At 38.2% G+C, this 21,967-nt stretch overlaps 2 protein-coding genes across 8 annotated transcripts in view; one reads left to right on the top strand and one right to left on the bottom strand.

Moving 5' to 3' along the window:
- Nucleotides 1-7,410, bottom strand: part of yes1 (YES proto-oncogene 1, Src family tyrosine kinase) — a 37,223-nt gene extending 29,813 nt beyond the window's left edge. The window contains exon 1 of the mRNA XM_077230101.1: nt 6,804-7,410. The gene's annotated coding sequence lies outside the window, so the exon portion shown is untranslated. The remainder of the gene's footprint in view (nt 1-6,803) is intronic.
- Nucleotides 5,933-16,458, top strand: adcyap1b (adenylate cyclase activating polypeptide 1b). 7 transcript variants are annotated; one of them, XM_077230141.1, is made up of 5 exons: nt 5,933-6,120; nt 11,487-11,591; nt 12,576-12,710; nt 13,156-13,260; nt 13,779-16,458. In XM_077230141.1, exons 1-5 carry the CDS (start codon nt 6,038-6,040, stop codon nt 13,960-13,962), a joined length of 612 nt encoding a protein of 203 aa, XP_077086256.1. In that variant the 5' UTR covers nt 5,933-6,037; the 3' UTR covers nt 13,963-16,458. The 7 variants fall into 7 exon arrangements, with proteins under 7 accessions (XP_077086256.1, XP_077086265.1, XP_077086293.1 ...); XM_077230178.1 differs by lacking the exon at nt 5,933-6,120 and adding an exon at nt 6,162-6,258; XM_077230159.1 differs by lacking the exon at nt 5,933-6,120 and adding an exon at nt 6,376-6,523.
- The last annotated feature ends 5,509 nt before the right edge of the window (nt 16,459-21,967 follow it).

The raw sequence follows: 21,967 nt of genomic DNA, 5'->3' as shown, positions 1-21,967 counted from the left end.
GCCCGTCCGATTTGGATTTTTAGGGGCCGATACCGATAAAAAAAGCCTGATACCGATATATCGGCCGATATTATTTATGTGTACAGTAGCAATATTATTTATGTGTATTATAGTACAGTACCAGTAAAAAGTTTGGACACACTTTCCTATTGGTGTGTACAAACTTTTGATGGGTACTGTATATAGAATACACAGTATTTAAACAGAATAAATATATAAACGTTTTGCAATGATCACTCAAATGTGGTGATCAAACACTTGTGTGACAAAGATATGTAATGGAGGCAGGGGGAATGATAGAATGAGAATGATACATTTGAGCTGTAACCAAACTAGTTTGCATTGCATGTTATATTATATTATATTCTAAATACTGTTGCATAATCTTCACTAACGACTTTTTCTTTTAATTTAGTCACGTTATATAAAACAACTTGTATCAATAAATATATCAAAAGTGTCACTGACATTATCTTCTATTTTTAGTCTTAATTCCTCTAATCTCTACAAGTGGAGGAATGACTCAGATATTTTTACTAAAGTAAAATTTATAATATCATAATGAATTTTTTTTTATTTACATAATGTACAGACTTTTATACTATTTTAAAATAAGTAGTAAGCAAAATGTACCTACTAAACGTGAAACTAGGCTACTCTTAATGCAAAATGGCCCTATATATAAAGTGTTATAATTATATACATTATTGGAATATAGCTTGATGTTGTAACGTAGCGTTATAGGCAGAATGAGCTTTAACACTGTGTCTACACACCGGACGCGGCCGTTATTGCTCGCGTGAGTCGCAACAGCTGTTTACCCGAGATGCAGAAAAGCACCCGTTACAGAGCAGATTGTGCCATCCGTTTACTGTCGGATTTTTCGCTCGCGCCACGCATTTTAATTAATGTTTAATCAATCAATTGCCTGGATTTAATAAATAAGTAAATATAGCAGAAAATATAATCAGGACTTCTCAGCTGCGCGCTTGCAATAGTCACAAGCTCATCACACAATACGTGACAGAGGCTGGCAGCAGAGAAATCAATTCAGTGAAGACTGCCCAAATCAAAAGTAATAGTCTACTACCCAGTGGATGAAGAAGGATTGGCTCTCAACAGAACATATAATATTCATTTTATTTTATTTTTCGTGTTCGCATTTATGAGGAAAAAACGGACGTGACAAGCTCTGCAAGCGGCACTAAAGTGCTTTAAAACTTTCACATAGACCTCGAACAGAAAGCACAAAGCCTTTCAATAAAGTCAATTTCGTTTTGTATTAATTATATCTTAATTTTAATCAATGTTTCATCAACCAAATGCCTGGATTTAATAAATAAGTAAATATAACAGACAATAGATAATCTCGAAACGGAGGCGCCAGCGAGTGAACTGCAACTCGTCTCATAAATGAACCGAAACTCAGCGTATAGACCTGAGAAATATATCTATTGAAATGTCTACTTTTAAACAGAACAAATCAAAACGAAAGACAAACTGCTCTCTGCTTATGTAGGCCTAATCCTTCTGAAATGTACATTTCTCTCTGGCGCGTTCAAAGATCGCAAGTCCGCATCCTCAACTTCATCTTTGCAGCCCACAATGACTGAAAACACTTGTTATTAATAAACAATTAAAATGTCTCCTTGCTATATTTGATGTATTCATATCATTGTTTTGCCAGTTCATTGTGACAGCTTTTAGGTGCTTTATTGGCAGCACCACCCTTACATGAATCACCGCACCCGCATTTTTTTAATATTTATTTATCGGCCATTATAAATGCCGATACTGATAGTTATGAAAATGCCTAATATCGGCTCGCCGATATATCGGTCAGGCTCTAATCCTGACCATCGCAAAATAATTCATAAAAGAATGATGGCAGTACAAGGCAAAATAGATTTCCTGTAAGAAACATCAGAAACATCTGGTCAAGCATGTCTACTTAGCTGCTCTCCAATTCTCAAATACACACTCTCAAATCCAAATCTGGTTCTTTAAGATCTGCCCAATACAAAGCACGCACAGACAGACAGACAGATAGATGTAACATTCCAACGACCCAAGTAAGGCTCCCTTCACCTCTGATAGTTTCACCTATGATACTTCTTAAACCACAACGACATCACATATTGTAATAATACTTTGTTGTCTGTGCCAGTGAAAAGAAGCAGTGCTTCAGGGTTTATCCTATATAGTTATCCATTACAAAGACCTTTTAACTGAGTCAAAGTGGTCAGGCAAAGGTTTATAAATCTCATTGGGCATGCCCAGTTGTTATAGGTCAACATCTGTTAGGCCGTGTAAATCAACCCAAACCAGTTAGCAAGTTGGCCGTTTGAGGTTTGAACTGAACAACCGAACAAGTGGCCAAGATATATTAAAGGAATATCAGATGACCCTTGTGATTGCTGCTATATAAATAGCTGCTCGAGTATGTGACTAGTTGATCTGATCGATAAACTACAACAGAACATGATGAACTCTTCCAGGCTAACGGGAATCGTAATCAAACTGAATCAAATTCAATGAGGTTGGATTACACAAGGTTCCTGAAGCGTACGGTCATACACCATATGATCCAACTGGGCCTGTCAAGGGTGGGGGCAAATGTAAACGGTCAGTGTGAATCTTTTTATTTATTTATTAATAATTATTACATTTTATATTTTTTTGCCAAAATGACAGAAATGGCATTTATAATGTTAAAAAAGATTTCCATTTCAAATAAATGCTGTTGTTTTCAACTTTCTATTTATCAAAGAATCCCTAAAGAAATGTATCACATTTTCACAAAAATAATAAGCAGCATAACTGTTTTCAACATTGATAATAACAAATGTTTCTTGAGCACCAAATCAGCATATTAGAATGATTTATGAAGGATCATGTAACACTGAACACTGGACTGCTTAAAATTCAGCTTTTCTATCACAGGAATAAATTACATTTTCAATTAAAAGAAAATATAAAAACGTATTTTAAATTATAATAATATTTCACAATATTAATGGTTTTATAAATGTAACCTTGGTGAGCATAAGAGGCTTCTCTCAAAAACTTTAAAAAAATGACCCCAAACTAAATGGTATTGAAACAACAGCAAATTAAAATGAAATAGCTCAAATCTACCTACAGGACTACCACAGTCAACTCATTCATGCATTTCACTCTTTATAAGTGACATCATGTAATGACGTGACTACTCACTCTGCCCTGAGGAAATCATATTACACACCAATCATTTGACCCACATTCTAATCAAATACTCAGTGATATGAACTCTCTAATTATGAGACGTCTCATTATCCTCTTAGTGCTGATAAGAGCCTCGAAATGTACTTTGTTAGAAAGCTGACACGGTCATGGTTCCTCAATCATCATGGCAGTGGTTAGTGATGGCCAGGCACATTTGCACACAGGCCTGATAAAACAGTAGGAGCACCAGAATGCAACATGACATGAAACACAGGGCCTCATGCCAGCACTAGTCAGATCAAATGGATTAAGGGCAACAAATCAACAGCTCTGCAGAGATTCATGCCTGTTGTTTGAATGTATGCGTATTTCCGTGCCGGCACTGGTACGTGTCCCAGGTCTTGATCACTAAATTGTGATAACACTGACTAGGATATTATTTTGTATCACCTCACCTGAAGCATGAGTACTACTGAATGTGATACTTTCTCTCCATCTAAACTAAAAATTAATTTCAATAGACCTTATTCACAGCAGCGCCATCGTTGATTTTTGTGTGGCCTGTGAGGGACACACATCTCTTCATTGGGTTGCACTGTTATTTAATGTTTTTTTGGAATGCTCTGCTGACGAAACACTGCAAAATTATCTTTCAATAAAATTTCATTAGACAACAAAAAACTCCAGACAACATGAGCTGTGGAAAATTATAAGTGATCTAGGAGGTTTGTACAGTTTTTTTTTTATAGCCGATGCCATTGAATACATGAGTAAAGCCTCTTTCACACACCGCGTTGATCCCGGGAAATTGTCGTAAAATTGCTAAAGTGCCTTCTGTGTGAACGCAAACATGTCCCGGGATTGATGCCGGGATCGGGACCTAGTAACATTGCCGGGATCAGTCCAAGAATCTGCCCTGTGTGAACAAAAGCCAGGACCAATGCCGTAAGGGGTGTGTCGTAGTGATGACGCATGTGCAATCGCACGGGCCTTTCTACAACCTATGCTACAGCATTTGGGGAACGGGCCACCCGGCAAACCCAGTGGCGCTACTGGGGAGTATGGTGGACTAGTCTTCGTGTAGAAATGACGAAGAAGAGTTATCAGCAGAACTGACATCTGACAGGAGTTATCACATCCTGACTTCACGTGCCTTTACGGGATCTTTACAGGATGTGTGTGAACGCACTCACTGGCAGTGTGAATGAACCAAAATCAAACGATCCCGGGACACATTATCTGTGTATTTTCCGGAATCTCTGTGTGAAAGGGCCTTAAGTCTACCCCTCACAGTCTCACTTTCCTACCGATCATGGTGCTGCTCTGAATAAGGTTTATGGGGTCCAATGTTGGGGGGGTTGGGGGGTTGAAAAAAATGAAAGTCAGGTTAAAAATGCCAATTTTAATTTTTGCATGAACTATCCATTTAACAAACGCACTACCTTTATCATAATTAAGCCAACAAGGAAATTGGGAAGTAGTTTTCTGCTTTTTGGTGGCAAGCAGGCGGGTTGATCTTCCCATCTGAATGGGATCTGATCTCTTACCTCATAGCTTTTTCAATGCAGGCAGTCTCAGCACTGATGTTACATAACCAACTATAAAAGTCTGATCTTGTACAATTCTGTTGTATTCCATGCCCATGACAAGCACAAACAACACAGTCTTGAATTTAAAAGTTTTACTTTCTTTATTAAGATGGCACACAGTCTGCAAGTTCTAACCTATTAAATAACAATTCTGTGGATGTCCTGGAAGAAAGTTTTTATACTGCCATCGTGAAGGACCTGAATTTTCTCAGGATATTTTCTCATACTTTTTTGCTGACCATGTCACCACTGATCCAATCCCAAACTATCTGTGAATCTCAACTCTAATCTTCATCCTAAACTTGCACGTTCTGGATTTCAGCGAAAACGCTGTGTTAGTAAATCTAGAGCTTGGCTGAGCTGGCTGCTGAACATTAAGTGTAACACTGTAGTTGCTCTGGCACACTCACAGCACTGCGGAATGGCCTAATCACCATGGCATTCTGCTGCTGCTGCTGCCAATCAGAGCCAAGCATGAGGGGGACAAACTTCCTTCCGAGTCCATTCATACCACAAAAGCCACCTGCTGTGCCTGTCAAAGGCTAGAGCAAGGGGTGAGGGAGGACAGAAGATGGACATATATAGACCCATAATCACCATAGTCATCACCTTTATACCTTCAGCACCCACAATCATGAATATTCATAAGCACATCTTTGGTAAAGGCACAAAGATTTAATCAATGTATTCATACTTTTGGCTTGTTCATACAAACATTTGCACTCTACATGAGTGAACAGTAGAACAGAAAAGCCTTCAGAAAGACATCACTGTTATTATGCACAGAGTCACGAGGCTAAAATCCCTTAACTGATTAGATATACATGGTCTCCCAAATTATTTATTGTTCCTCAATGCTCTTCAGCTTTAGGGCACGCAGCTCAAACAGCAAATATGTTATTTAAAACAGCAATGCTAATTTAAGATGTTTCTTTTTTCAAAAACATTGATGCATATATACACACATATATATATATATATATATATATATATATATATATATATATATATATGGTTCCTAACCTCTGAATTATATCAACTCAACACACAAAGGGGCCATAACCTGCAAGAGCCAGTTGTAGGAACATGTATACAGCAGACAGGATCAAAAAAGGAAACACATAAGAGAGCTGAAGATGGCATCATTCCCTTCACTCAGAATCAAGTCAGCATCAGCCGGTGGGGCAGAGGTTGTGCTCACAGAAGGATTACAGGAGGAGGATTATTCTGGCGCTTGCGCACGCATGGACTATAGGCTTTGTTATGACATTCTTTCATTAATTATTCAACGTAAACAACCGAAACGTATATCAAATGCCCGGATGTTGTGAGTATAAATTGGAGTGGATGGTAACTACAGAAGAACAGACTGGAAAATAAGTCTGTGGTTAAGATTTCACATCTGATCACGAGTTTCTCTCAAACGTCATTCAACGCTGAAATTGTATTAACTCAATCGCGGAAGGTTACAGGTTTACTGGCGGAGAATGAAAAGTTACAATGCATCAAAGCCAGTCATTCACACCACCACACACATTGGTCCAAAGTATGAATCGCCCCATGTTCGCTGTGGCGTCTCGGCAAACTACAGGCCTGCATTGTGGACATTTGTCCACAAAGTCCTCATAAACAGATAGAATTGCGCGTGTAGACCAGTTTTAAAGTACTGACTTTCCCAAGAACGCCGATTAATCGCGAAAGAGACGTGTACAGCGTTTTCTACAGTTAAGGTGGGAACTTTAAGGAGCCACGTTTCACGTTTCTCGGTCTGTGTCGAAGCGAACGAGGTAGTCGGATGGTTTCGAAACTTCTTTCGAGAAATACAACTAGTTTCGAGACAAGAAGGCGTCTGCTGCACAGATTTGTGTTCAGGTTGGAAGAAAACGTGTAACTAAGCGCCCACCGTTTTTTCTAAGCACTACCACACTCGTTTCACACTCAATCAAAGGCGAGAGGAGAGTAGGCCATTTGACTAGATTTTCACCAAAGGAACCGAATCTGATTTCTTACCTTTGCCGAATTGGTTCTCTTTTTTTGAGGTTACATACGCCTTCCGACCTCTTTGTTCCCAATAAATGTTTCGGTGTTGCACTCAGAGTCGTATTGTTGCGTTCAACTTGAAAATCACAGTCTGTCCCATTCCTTTGCCATGTAACACCTCACGAGACGTGATAAATAAATGATGTGCCCAATAGAGGGAAATCCGTGATAGATATTATTAATCCAGTCACGTTACTTGGTTTTGCTCTTGTGTTGCAGTAAAAGGAAAAGAGTAACAGTGACCAGTCCTGGCAAACAAAAACCTTTAAACCGGAACCGGTAGAGATTGTGTGGCTATGCTACATGACAAAAGACAGCTCTAGGAATAGTGGATGGACTCCCGCAGATGTTCCCCCTCCCTCCGCTCTGAATTGGTTTAACTTGCAGCAATGCATCCCACAATATGGCCGCCACAGGGAATGGTGAACGGAAAGAAATCAGTTTCTCAGTTGAAAAGTCGACGATAGACCATGAGCCGGTGATATTTTAAGCATTAGCCTACTACCGTAGTTCGCCTTTGTATGATGCCAACATAAGTAATAACACTTGCCGGCTCTTGCGTATAGTGTTTTAGTTCAGTCTTATGGCGCCCCCTGCATGTGGGCTTAAATCAATGCAGCTTTCTAGCATTCGTTTTTACGTTTAGTAGTGAGCCTACATCCTATAACTATTGGGCACATTACACGATTAGTAAAACAAAAAACAAAAACAAAAAAACACACATTTGAAGCACAAATTCTTTTTTCTTTTGTTGTGAAGCCATGAAATTTACCTCGAAAAGCATGAAAAGTAGCTGATTTTCAACACAAATATATGTATCCAACCGCAGCTCCCATTTATTTCTTTATTTTGTTTATAATTTTTTTCTTTATCCTTGAGTGCCTTGGTTTCATGTTTTTCAACTAATAAAACTATCCCCCATGATCCAAAGAGCACTGACAGGTGCATTATCCTGCTGAAAGAGGCCACTTCCACCAGGGAACACCACAGTCATGAAGGGGTGTACCTGGTCTGCAACAATGTATAGGTTGGTGGAATGTATCAAATTCACATCCATATTAGAGGCCGGACCCAAGGTTTCCCAGCAGAAGCATCCCAATCCCTCTACTGGCTTGTTGTCATCCCACAGTGCATCCTGGTGCCATCACTTTCAAACGGCGCACACGTTCAACAAGTACACGTACTGTAAAAGAAAACAGGAATCATCACACCAGTTGACCTTCCTCCTCTAAGGTCCAGTTCCGACGCTCGCCTGACCATTGTAGTCTCTTTAGTTTCGACAGGGGATAGGGTTCATCATAGACACTCTGATTGGTCTGCAGCTACATACACAGTACCATACGCAGCAGAGTGCGGTGCACTGTGTGTTGTGACATATCCCTCCGATAACATCATTACAATTTTGTGTGACTTGTGCAACAGTAGACCTTCTGTTGGCTCTGAAAAGCCTTCAGTGCCCTTGTGCATTGATGAACTTTGGGCGCCCAACACCCTGTAGCTGTTTTGTGGTTTGGACCTCTTCAGACCACTGTTGGTAAATTCTTACCACTGCTGAATGAGAGCAACCCACAAGCCTTGCTGTTTCAGAGATACTCTGACCCAGTTGCAATTTGGCCCTTGTAGAAGTTCCTGCTCATTTCTCCTGCATCCAACATGTTGATTACGAGAACGGATTGTTTGCTTACCATTTAATTTACTCAGACTTAAATATGTGGCCTTGTTAAAAGATGAACAATGATATTCACTTCACCTGTGAATGGTCATAATGTTGGTCATAATGTCGGTTGGCTATATATATATCGATATATACATAAAATAATAGGGGTGTAACGATACCCTCATGTCAAGATTCGATAGGCTACATCACGATACTAAACTCCTGATACAATATTATTGCAAGAGTTATGGTAAAAGGTTAACATAAAAATTATCTGTTGATTAAATTTGGTATTACATTGGGTGTGGAAATGAATAGGCTTGGACTTGATGCTGGTAACCCAATGCACAGGACAATGATGACACCAGACTGAAAATATTCATGATTCTGAAGCTGAGAACCGAATTATTTTTGACAAATATGCTTGCACTCTTTCACTGACTAGATATATTTAAAATGTAAAAGCCACCGAATTCCTTGTCCTTGTGGGGACACTTTTTGGTCCCCATGACCAAAAAATCATTGTCAGTCGAAAGTCCCCATAGTGATTTTTTTAAGTGAGGTTTCTTGTATGCTTTAGGCTTGCATGCATATGCTATGCGTCATAAAGAGTTCATGTTCTCCCATATGGAAACCATAAATCACCAGTTGGAAATTGAAATTACCACAATATGCTGAGACACAGGTGACGAATATGTGACGAAACAGCGACTTCCTCCCTCTGTAATTAAGGACATCAATACTTGCACTCAATTTGACCGTAATATCATTGGTTACATCAGGATACCCAGAGGAAGCTACTTAATAGCTTTACTGTAAATAATTTATTCTCTTGACTCACACATACTGTCAGTAATAGCATGTGTTCCAGTATCTTTCATTTACTTAATTTACAGTAGTTGATGTGTCAGACGTCCCAAGTCTCCCGGAAGTTGCGGGAGTCTCCCGCATATTGATAGCGGCTCCCTGATGCCCGCAAATTAGTTCAAATCTCCCGGAATCTCGAGCTTGCGAGCTCCTAACCGTGTAGCGCGGGCTCGGCAGAGAGCGAGAGACCTTGCGTGTGTGTGCAATTGTGCGTGTGTGCCTCATGAAGCGCCTGTAAATCCCCCCAACAACAAAACCGAACAATCGCACATTTCATCATGTTTACATAGTACTTTATTATAGCTTAGTCTATTCACATTTAAAGTAAAGACAACCACAGGTGATCGTGCATCTCTGAAACCAATTTTTTTGCTTATTTTTCATATGTAGTTTTAAATCCGAAACACATGGGGGCAGTGTTGAGGTAAAAACAGATTAGAGATGATAGGGAACCTAGGCGTGGATTCATTGTTCAACTAAATCACGCTCTGTGTACGGACTGGGCGAGTATAGGCTATCAAGCGGTGACTTATAGTTTCGTCATGCGACGTCAGAGTTCACTAATCTTAAGCATGAATTAATTCATACCAAATGCATCGGTTGTGCACGACTCTTGACTTCGTCATCTGTGTGCGGACAGGCCAGTAAATACACACGGGATCCAGTTTGCTCTTATAGCATCGTAACAAAATCACGTATTCTGCTTGACTAAATAACTTTTTGATTTTGTGTGCCTGAAATAACGAAAACTATATAGGCTATAGGGTATAGGCTAAGGGGAACATATATAGGGCTAAAAGCCTATTATTCAGAAATTTCAGAAGCAATATCCGTAGTTACACCAAAGAAAGGCCATGACGCATGTGAGATTAAAATATATAGGCTAATAATATAGATATAGATAATAATAGTCTTTAATAATTGTATTTCGTTAAAAAACATAGAGTGACAATTTTTATTTGGTAGAATGATAAATATAGCGCTAGTTTAAAAAAAATTGCGCCATTTTCATTCTTCGAAGACATTTCAGAACCACTTTGGTGGACAGCGCTCGGCCCGTGACCCTGTGTCAAATGTGGCGTTTTTGAACATGGCTCTTTATATTATCGTGTCCACCCTCTATTGTCTCATCACGACAGTGCGTAAGTAAGTGTCTGTTTGTAGTGACTGATGTGGTTTGGGACCTCGAGACCCACGGACCGGGGATCCTAATTGGCAGTCACATTGTCATGTCAAGTTGAAAAAAAGTTGCAAATTGTCCTTTCTCCAGAATTACATTTAGAGGAAAGTTCCATTTGAGGTGTATGTGGCGTGACTCGATCATCGATGAGGAAGGAACTGTACTATTATATCCCGGGAGGAAGGGTTGATGACGTCTGTGGCATACTTAATGTGACTTATTGAAAAAAAGCAAGACTCCCTATTCATGGATAAAAATCCGAGGTAATCGGAGCACAGCAGAAAAGTTTTGTAAAAGGATATGTAGACAAACGAGTGCTGCTGATTTCATCGAGGTTTTGTTTGCCAAAGTGATTTTGTGTAGTATATTGGTTATTGTATAAAAGTGCAGGCGCTGAACCGACGAGCACATAAGCAAAGGACGGTGGCGCTTCAGGGAAGAGGTGCTGTGAGGAAGATCTCTATCTCTCTCACACAACCACAGCCGCACCCGAGTCGCATCCAACAGCATTTCTATCTACCTACTCTGCAATAGGTAGGTTAAAACCCGACAAAGGCGTTTTTACTCGGTTTAAACCAAGGAATTAGGATACGAAGACGCTCAGGCAACTGGATTTTCCTTTTCTAAAGATTATCTACCGGTTTTATTGTTTGCCTCATCCGGAGAAGGATTCTGTTGCGCGTTTATGGCATTCTTTAAACTTTTCAAATCATCTTACGAGCGGAAAATACGAGTTAGACAAGTAAAAAGTCGCACCTGTTTTGCCTTTCTGGATTTTTATAAGCTTTCTTAACAAAAGTTATTTGCGTATTAGGCTACTTCTATCGAATAGAATAAACCCCATAGGCGTACTTTTTTTTTGTAAATTATCCTGGACCGTATCTTGGCTATACCCTATTCGTGTTTAATATTTGTAAGTTATTTATTTAACTTTCTTGTGTCTTTACAGCATGGCCAGATCTAGTAAAGCGACTTTAGCGTTGCTCATCTACGGGATCATGATGCACTACAGCGCCTTCTGCACGCCTATTGGGATGACTTTTCCTAAGATGAGGTATGTACATGCTTTTCTGCTCAACATTTTGAGATTTTCTTTCACCTCGAAAAGGACAGTATTCTGCGACGAGCTTTATTTTACAGTCTAAACACTCCAGAAATGAATGACACGGTGTCAAGGAGCAATAATGGATAAGGATTTTATATTATTATTATTATATATATAAAAAAATGCTACTAAATTATATAGAGTGAAAAAATATGGGCTTCGTTGTATTATTCTGTAGACTTCAAACAGTAACAGCCCAACGAGATTTTCCCCCGAGAGTTTACGCATGCAGGGCTACAGTGCAAGCGCTTAAGATCTGCTTGCAAATGTGGGAGGGCGTTCGCATCGCTATGGAAATTCTCCATTGGGACAGGCAGATGCAGTGTAGCTTGTATGAAAATGAGAAACCAATGAATGTAACGGGTGGCCCGTAAGATGACGGTACAGTGGCGTCACTGTACAAACCGAAGAAGAAGAAAAAAAAAACACGAATGAGAATGTTCAGTGCGGGACCTTTTGTTGTGTGAATTTACTCATGATTATTACAATGTCAGTTGTAGGCTATTAGGGTTATCACCTACCTTAGTAGCCTACCTTCACACGTCACCATCAAATCTATTTTTTGGCTAATTATACCAAACACACCAAACGTTATCATATGTTTATGCTTTTTAAAAAACTGCGAAGGGACACCTCCAAATAGATTATTATTCTCTCATTTACCCTATGAAGATAACACAATAATTGACCGCGTCATTAAACTTATTATTTAAAATCAATTCGATCCATAAACCTTGAGTATGTCGCATTGGATCATCTCACAATTATTATTATTATTTTTTTCGTAAAACAACTGGCTATAATTTACTGTTGAATTAATTTAGCAGTTTATTTGGGCTTTATTTAAAACACAATTTTTATGGACATCATAATACTCTAGTGTATTAAATTGTGATTTATTAAATGTATCAATCTTCTTTTTTTTTATTCCAGACTAGACAACGATGTATTTGACGAAGACGGAAACTCGTTAAGCGACCTGGCATTTGGGAATGATCAAATTTCTATACGAAGTCCTCCATCTCTCACGGATGACCTATACACGCTATACTATCCCCCAGAGAAAAGGTACATAATTTAACATCAAAATACCCTGTATGTCATATCATATGAGAATCGATGTCATTATGTTTAGTTTATGTTGTTCCGCTATGTCTGTTGCTTTTGTTTCCCAGCTTTTTTCCTTTGCTTTTGCTTTTTTCTGTTATTGTTGCTGTTGATATTTGCATTAAGTGACTGTTTAATATAGATAGATAGATAGATAGATAGATAGATAGATAGATAGATAGATAGATAGATAGATAGATAGATAGATAGATAGATAGATAGATAGATAGATAGAGCGACAGAGAGACGGATCGATTGACAGATTTACTAGGGAATCGAAAGTAACACTATCACGCGTTTAGCCGATAGAAGAATAGGCTACAACTAAATCAGGCTGATTACTTTGCAACAAACGTGTTCTGTGGTTTTTAATCACTGATATTATGTGTTTGGCGTTTTATCTCAGAACGGAAAGGCATGCAGATGGATTATTAGATAGAGCCTTGAGGGACATCCTGGTTCAGTTATCAGCACGAAAATATCTGCATTCTCTGATGGCAGTTCGCGTAGGGTAAGGGCATTTTTAAGCGTTTACCTGCCGTCATTTTTGTTTTCCCACTCTTCATTTCAGTGGAGATGATTTCTCGTCGTCCTGTCTTGACTTTTTGTCTTTATTTTTCCCGACTTCTTGTGTCTTTGTCTGTGGGCTCGCATGGGCGTGGAATTTCATGGGGAACTATTCGTAGATGAATCACGATAAATTAGCCTGAAAGTTATTTTTTAATTATTTGTGCTCACACGAACATGTTGTATATTGTCAGAGAAAAAAAAAAAAAACGAGAGCCAATGAGTCAGAATACATAATTTCCAACATGCATAATTTATGAGGATTGTCTGCTCTTATTTCGATATCTAGGCTAATACAATTCGTTGTAATGTTAACGAAAAAATGCTCACGATCATTTTTTTCTTGAACAATATATATATATATATGTTTTTATCATCAAGAGCGTTTAAGCTGCCTAGTGAAACCTGTTCACACTTTTCCTGTGCCAGCCGGTAGCCTAATAATAGTTCATATATTTGCAGCGGAGGAAGCAGCGATGAAGACGAATCGGAACCATTATCAAAAAGGCATTCGGATGGGATCTTCACCGACATTTACAGTCGCTACCGAAAACAGATGGCCGTCAAGAAGTATTTAGCAGCCGTCCTGGGAAGAAGGTACAGACAGAGAGTTAAAAACAAAGGACGTCGATTTGCTTATTTGTAGCGCTGACAAAACTGCCCCTCCATGTGTACATTCAGTCCTAAGATCAAAGTCATTCTGATATAACTGATTAATCAGTGGATCGCGCCTGTGTTCTTTAAACATGTATTTATGTATGAAGTAAAGCCATTAAAATGAATATTTTACTAATAACATTGTTTTTCTTTTTGTACAAAAGCACTTGAAACGCACAGTTATACTTTGTGGACCAACAGTTCAGTTTCATGTATATAGCTATATATGTTGAAAACAAAAACCATCAGGAGAAAAAAAAAAAAAGATGAAAAAAATGTGCACATTGAACGTTATGCGCCTGATATCTTTTCAAATTCATCATCATATGCAGAAAATAAATAGATTTTAAAAAGACAATCAAAGTTCTGAATGTTATACTTATTTTTGTAATCTTCTAAAAGAATAGAGTCTTATTTTATCCAAAGTCTGCCCAGGGATGTATCGGACGTACTCTGTAAAGTACAGGGCTGTTTCAACTGTTGTGACCCCCCAAAAATGGAGGAGTGGGAGAGGGATATATAGTAGCTGGCATGATTCCCTCTTTCTTAGCCCAGTCTTCTCCAGATGGAATGTAATTGTCCTGCCTGTGTTTGTGATTTGAGCCAGTAACCAGTATGCCTGACTGGAAAAAATTGACATTGGAGTGACTGTAGTATTGATATACATGTTTTTTTTTGGTGGATTTTCTTTCTATTGTTTCTTTTTTTCTTCATCACCTCTATGTATGTTATACTTATAATGTAGGCTATACATGCATGTCCTTTGTTTCCCATCCAATTTAATGTTTCCATGATCATTGTATTGGTCCCTCCATCAGAAATGACACTTAGATCTGCCTCTGTGGAAGCAGGAGTTTTTTTATTGAGTGAATTGAACAAGTCCTAACATTCTAATGCTTGCTCCATCAAGCTCCAAAAACGTTTTGTGGAATTGGCGTGTCTGTCTCTCTCTCAGTTCTTTGCATGTCTTCAATGCCTTTGTGGATGGCTTTTGCGTAATTTCTGACCAAAATTTGTATGCCTTATTGTAATGCAGAAGCTGTGAATGTTTTAGTATGTGCGCTCTGTAGTTAGGCTAAACCAATATAGAGTAGCAAGTCATTGGATGACATAATGATCTTTTGATGCCACAAACATTTTGAAATTAAATGTGCCATGAAGAAATTAATGTGGTGGATGGTCTCCTCACATCCATGACTTGATAGTGAAACTTTCTTCATTGGCACGATTGTTCTTTAATTCTGTTTAGATTGGATGAAGTATACTTAATTGTTTCATTCATATCATTGTAGATCTAGAAAAAAATCAATTGTGTAAATGCTTATCTGTAATTGGTGCTGATGACTGAGGGAATGTGAGGCTGAGAGAATAGGGTGGCCAACGAAAGCGAAAGAGGAGGTCCTTGTGAACTTCAACATGACAATTGTCAAATTCATTATCCTTATTGCCAGATAGTGCTTTTGCATGTTGAAGATAGCCTTTCTCTTGTATGTATAGATGAGGTACACTACACCCATCGCCCTTAGGGAGGGACACACTGAAAAATCATCTGTTGTCTTTTTCTTTTTTTTAAATCATATATTTTGGTTAAGTCTGTATTGAATTCAGTATATTTCTCCTGATATGGAAATCAGGTCTTATTCATCCACTAATTCAATATGTAAACCGTTGTCCCAGGCATGAAATCAATCTTTCTTCAATTTGGCATTGTCCCCCAGGCTTTATGTGAGTATGGATGCGGCTCTGATAGTGTTATGCGAGGAGCGTGTGTGTTTGCGTGTAGGAAGGGCGGGAGGTGGGTGGGAGAGTGAATGCGTGCGTGAACATAATGATGTTATGAAAGATGATATGGGTTTTGGCTTAGGTGCCTTGTGACAACTTACGATAAAAAATCGCCACTTATCATGGGTGGCAATTTTTAGTGGCCCTACAATGCTGCAAACTATTAGGTTCCATTTCACAAAGTCCATCTTTACTATTCCTCCCCTTTTCTTTTCAAAACTTGGTTTCAAACCTAATTCTTAGACTGAAAAGCATGGCCAGCATATATTGTGATCAAATCTATTACTGAAGTGGTGTACATGGTAAAAGTATTAATTGTCTGGATTGTTTAAGCTGATGATTGTGTATAAATGTGGCAAGCACGTGTTTCTGTTTAGCTCTACTAGTTGTAGCTCAAGGTCCATGAAGCCTATAGCTAGGTTTTGTGTTGTTTCTTGTTGCATAGCTTGAGGGTTTTTTGACAACGATTGGAAAACCTGACAGAACACAGGCCACAGCGTAGCCTGTTGTGTACATTTCTGAAAGTGCCGAAAGCCTTAATGTGAACGTTTTATCTATACCTGAAACATTATATATGTGACAAGTGAATATTAGCAAGTGACATCATCCTATATTAACACATATAGCTCCTTAGGGGGTGGTATTTTTAAATGTTAAAAAGTGTTGTAAGATTTGTATGAATAAATTTTTGTAAACAACACAATTTCTAATCCATGTCTAATCTTTGGAACGTTCCACTGTAGCCCGTGTAAACACACAGTCTGTGTGTTTCTCCATAAGGCTACTTTTATCCATACAACACGAGGAAGACTCACGCTGTGACACTAATGATAGACTAAAACCCACTGCTGTTCAAGGTGTGTAATCGGTATAATTCAGATCTCATATACCACTGTGGGTGAGCTGAGTGGTTGTGACAGGTTTAATTTATACTCGCAACAATCAGAATATTAACATCAAGTCAGTGATACTGGCCGGCTAGGTCAAGAGTGACCCTCAACAAACCACCCACTTCAACACTGACAGCGAGACACATACAGTACACTCACCAATGTATGCAAAGATTTGTACTCACACTGTAAGCAAAAATCCCAAAAATATTCCAAATAAATGAACACCTACATTAACATGAACAACACTACAGTGGTGGCGGAAGATTACACACATTTTGTGTTGTCCATCAATAAAGGTGAATCAAGACGCCTAAGATACAATCAATTTGCTCATGATGTGTTTCTGGATGTCCCGGTCAACTACAAAGGTGAGTCAAAAGAATCTCAACTGAAACCAACATAATGTCACAATTCAGTCAAGTTTTCAATCTCACTTTTAAATCTGACTTCAGTTAAGCAAAAATGAAGCTAAACTTCACAAGCACTTTTTAAAGAGGACGGGAACATCATTAGAGGACAAATTTCACTTCGAAACAGTATCGCATGGCACTAACAACGCCAAAGGACATGGGTTCGATTCTCAAGGATAGCATGAACTGATAAAATGTACACTTGCAAGTCATTTTGCGTGAAAGTGTTTGCCAAATGCACAACATGAAAATGCAAGTTTGGTGTACTGCACCTTCAACATAAGCTAATATTGTTGCTCCAGTCTGTCCTGGAAGAAAAGCATGTTTTTAGTGTGTTCAGAGTGGGCAAAGTGTCACTTGTTGTTTATTTCATAATGTCCAAAGCACTGTATGGCACTGGTTATATCGCCATTGAAACTCCTCCCTAAAGGGAGCCTGGAGACAAGTGCTTATGGAATCGCTTCTAACCCAGCTAGATGATGATGGAAGCACTACTTACCCCACTAAACGACATAAAAGGAAGTCACAATAACTATTTTAACCATGCATCATGTATTAAAAATACAAGCCTAAAGGAGCTTCACAATAAATCGGAACACATTCCAGTGGGTGGAACAAACAACACTCAAGAAAACACAAGTCTTCAATCTTCCCGGGGACGTTTCTGCATTCAACAGTGTGAGATTTCCATGATCCCTCTCAAGCTACCGTGTATAAAAATAGATGTCCCTGTTGCACGATAGTGTTGTCCTGGTACACATTCTCTCTGACTGAGAGACAAAGGCTGGGAAGCGAACTCGACCCACGGGACCGGACCTGAGGGTGTGGCTCCAGATCCATTAGTGTGATCTGATCCGGTGGTCCATGCAGAGGGGCGGATCCTTTCTCCTGTAGTCATTTAACTTAAGCAGAGTAGGTGTTGCTGAGCAACAGGCCACAAAGGACAGTATATTTGTAGGTGAGGATGCATATACACATGGTGTTTGATGGTATAGCTTAAAGAAAAGTTTTTGCTATGGTTATTTGACAAGTCACGTTTTCTGTGGAATATAGCAGTTTTTAAAAGTGGTGAAAAGAGTGCTGCGAATATGAGGGAATCATTTTTGTTTTTTAAATAAAAAGTTAAAACTTAGTTATTCCGCAAGGACACATACAATTTATCAAAAGTGACTGTAAATTATATTTCAATATATAGAATTTGTATTTCAAATAAATGCTGTTCTTCTGAACTTTCTATTCATCAAAGACTCCTGAATTTTTTTTATTATGGTTTCTGCAAAATATTAAGTAGCACAACTGTTTTTAACATTGATAATAAAAATGTAATTTGACAACAAATCAGCATATTTGAATGATTTCTTAAAAGGTTAGTTCACCCAAAAAATGTAATTCTGTTAGTTTTTATTGACATAAACATTTATCAACATACACATCAGTTGTGGTAAATGGAAGCTCACGCATGTTGGCTTGACGTGTGAGAACCAATGAGGTTCATTCTCTTGTTATGCAGCACATTTGAGCTTCCACAAGAACCAATGAGGTTTGTTTTCACTCGTCAAGCAGTTACGGGTGAGCTTCTGTTTATATTTAAATGTGAATAAAAGCCTAAATTAAATCTGTTCATCATATAAAGCGATCAAATCTCTACAGAAAATGTGGGCTAAACCGCTCAGTTCATATGGATTAGTTTTATGATCTCTTTATGAACTTTTTGAAGAGTCAAAGTGGGAGTTGTGTGGACTGTCAATGGAGGGACAGAAATGTCTCATATTTCCTAAAAAATATCTTTATTTGTGATCCGAAGATGATGAAAGTCTTGAGAATGAGTAATTAATGACAGCAAAAATGAAAATTCTGTCAATATTTACTCACCCTCATGTTGTTCCAACCCCGACCCCGTAAGACCTTCATTCACCTTTGGAACACGAATTAAGATATTTTCGATGAAATCCGAGAGCTGGATCACTCCTCCATACTCCTCCATAGGCTTCTTCAGGGATTGAACTTGCCAGCCCCGAAAAGTTATTAAAGACATCGTTAAAATAGTCCAAGTGACTACAGTGGCTCAATCTTAAGTTTATCAAGCGACAAGAATACTTTTTGTGCGCAAAAACAAACAAAAATAACGACTTTTTTTTCAACTATTCATTTCCTTCTCTGTTGGCCTCTAGTCAGTTACTTTAGTGTAATAGCGTAGAACTACGTCACACGTAGGCTCACTATTGGCCGACGCTGGTCATGTGGGTGTATCGTGTGACGTACAACAACAGAAGCTCTACGCTTTTACACTAGTGAACTGACTCGAGGCCCAGAGAGAAGGAAATGAATAGTTGAAATAAAGTCGTTATTTTTGTGTTTTTTTGCACACAAAAAGTATTCTCGTCGTTTGATAAACTTAAGATTGAGCAACTGTAGTCACTTGGACTATTTTAACTATGTCTGTAATAACTTTCGGGGCTGGCAAGTTTCAATCCCTGAAGAAGCCTATGGACTAGTATGGAGGAGTGATCCAGCTATCAGATTTCATCAAAAATATCTTAATTCGTGTTCAGAATATGAACAAAGGTCTTACGGGGTTGGAACAACATGAGGGTGCGTAAATACTGACAGAATTTTCATTTTTGGGTGAACTAACCCTTTAAGGACACTGAAAACTGGAGTAATGGCTGCTGAAAATTCAGCTTTGCCATCACAGGAATACATTTCATGTTTTAAAATAATATTAAAATAGTTATTTTAAATTGTAATAATATTTCACAATATTACTTTTTTTGTTTTACTGTTTTTACTGTGTTTTATAAACAAATAAGCAGCCTTGGTTTGCATAACTTCAAAAACATAAAACAACCTCCAAACCCGAACCTTTAAATAGTAGTGTATATTGTGTTAATCTCACAAATCTTTCAATTTCATAAATAGTATATTATCCAGATAATATTTTAAATACAATACAATATGTTTAAAGTTACTTATACAATGAAAATATAAAAAACCCAATTATCTGATATTGAAAGCACTTAATATTTTTCCTTAAACAGTAAATGAGTATATATATATATACTCTGGGAAGGTATAGTCCCTTGCAAGTGGATCATCACTTGGCCATCAAAAAGTCTGAAAACCCCTGCCATAGACAACAATCTAAAAACAATCAATACAATCCATAATGCTTGAGCTTAAACCAAAGAGCTATTCAAAATCTGTTTGTGGCACAAAATCATATGTAAACATCCCAATTATTGTTTCATGGTTCAGCTTTCACTCCTCCAAGAATAGCCTATGTTCACCAAGCTGTTTGTATAAGGGCTTCGAAGGAAGCAACAGAACCCTCCTTCCTTCAATTAAAGCTGTGAAAACAGCAGCCAGGAAGGAATCATGCTGGGAGCCTCCATCTTAGCCATGTACTTGTTTCCCGCCGCACCCCCTTAACACCATACCCCCTTGCCACACTCCTGAGGTGCAGAGGCTGCTGGGTAGATGGGTGTGAAGAGGGGGCTTTTCCAAAAGGGTGACTTCATTTAGATCAGCACCCTCCCCCATCTCACAGCTCACCATAGTTCTTTCTATTGTGTTTTCTTCCCCCCCCCCCCATGAAATGTGACTTATATGCCACAAGTGTGTGTGTGTGTGTGTGTGTGTGTGTGTGTGTGTGTGTGTGTGTGTGTGTGTGTGTGTGTGTACCTGAACACGCTCCCTTAGGGAGTAATTTGCAGTCGCACAACAATATGTCAAAGGTAAATCTGTGGCTTTGGTGATAGGGGAGGTGGTGGGCTGTTGCTTGAAACGACTTTATTTTTTATAGGACTCTTGCTTTTTTTCAAGCACAGATAAAGTGTTGTCATGAGTAGCCGCTGAGTACTAATAGAGATTTCCTGATTCAATTCTAATTCACAGGCTCTTGATTCAATTTTGATTCTGATTCACTTGGGCATTTTTTTTCTTTTATACTGCCAATGGACATTACTTTTACATTTACTTTTATGAAAAACTTTCTTTCTCACCTCATGCTGTAAAATATCAGGGAACCTCCTAACTTGGAACACTTGGAATACTATTATGAGTGAATTGAAAAATAGTTAGGGCCTAAACTAAGTAAACTTCTATAAATAAAAAGTATACTTTCAATTGTATTTATTGTTAACTTGTAATACAAATGATCATTATAACAAAATTAAGTTATTATAAAATAATAAAGTCCAATTAAAGAGTATAGAAAAGCCATGAAAACATTTAGATGCTTTTTTCAATGCATTGTATTAAATTTATCGTTGACAGTAATGATAACTTGAAGTTAATTCAGTAACCTATCTGATGGATTCAGTTAGTTTATGCCGTGCAAATTAACCAAACTGATTCAAACTGTAACTCCTTTGTTACAGTTTGTGAGTCAATGAATCATAAAAAAACACTTTTTAAGAGTAATTGTTCCTGTCCTGAATTAAATTACTGAATGCACTGTATGTTTTTTATTCTTTTATTTTCTATGACTCATAAGAGTCATTTTTGAGTAATTTTCATGGATCGAACTACACTGGTTGCACTATTTACTTTTGATTTATTAATAAGTGTTTTAAAAGAATTTGTCTGTGAATCAGACTCCAACCGTCTCATCTCTTTCATTACAGACAGTCAGCTTTGACAAAATATGACTTCTTTTGGTGCGATAATGTTGGTTTGGCAGTAGGAAGGAGCCGTAAAAAGAAGTACAGGAAAGCACGGGGTAAAAGCTTGCTCTTGTGATTTTAGAAATGGATATCGGATTCACAATTCATCGCAAAATCAATATTTTACCCAGCTTCACCCCACTTTTTGAGGGTCAGATAGTGGACACTACGACAGAGACACCCTTGCAAGTTACTCAGTGACACATTACCTCAAGATAATACAGCCATCACCCCACTACTATGAA

The sequence above is a fragment of the Siphateles boraxobius genome, unplaced genomic scaffold, assembly GCF_051911475.1.
Source record: "Siphateles boraxobius isolate OS27281-9 unplaced genomic scaffold, OSU_SipBor_1 1, whole genome shotgun sequence".
Taxonomy (NCBI): domain Eukaryota; kingdom Metazoa; phylum Chordata; class Actinopteri; order Cypriniformes; family Leuciscidae; genus Siphateles; species Siphateles boraxobius.
This window is presented reverse-complemented; position numbering and strand designations above follow the sequence as displayed.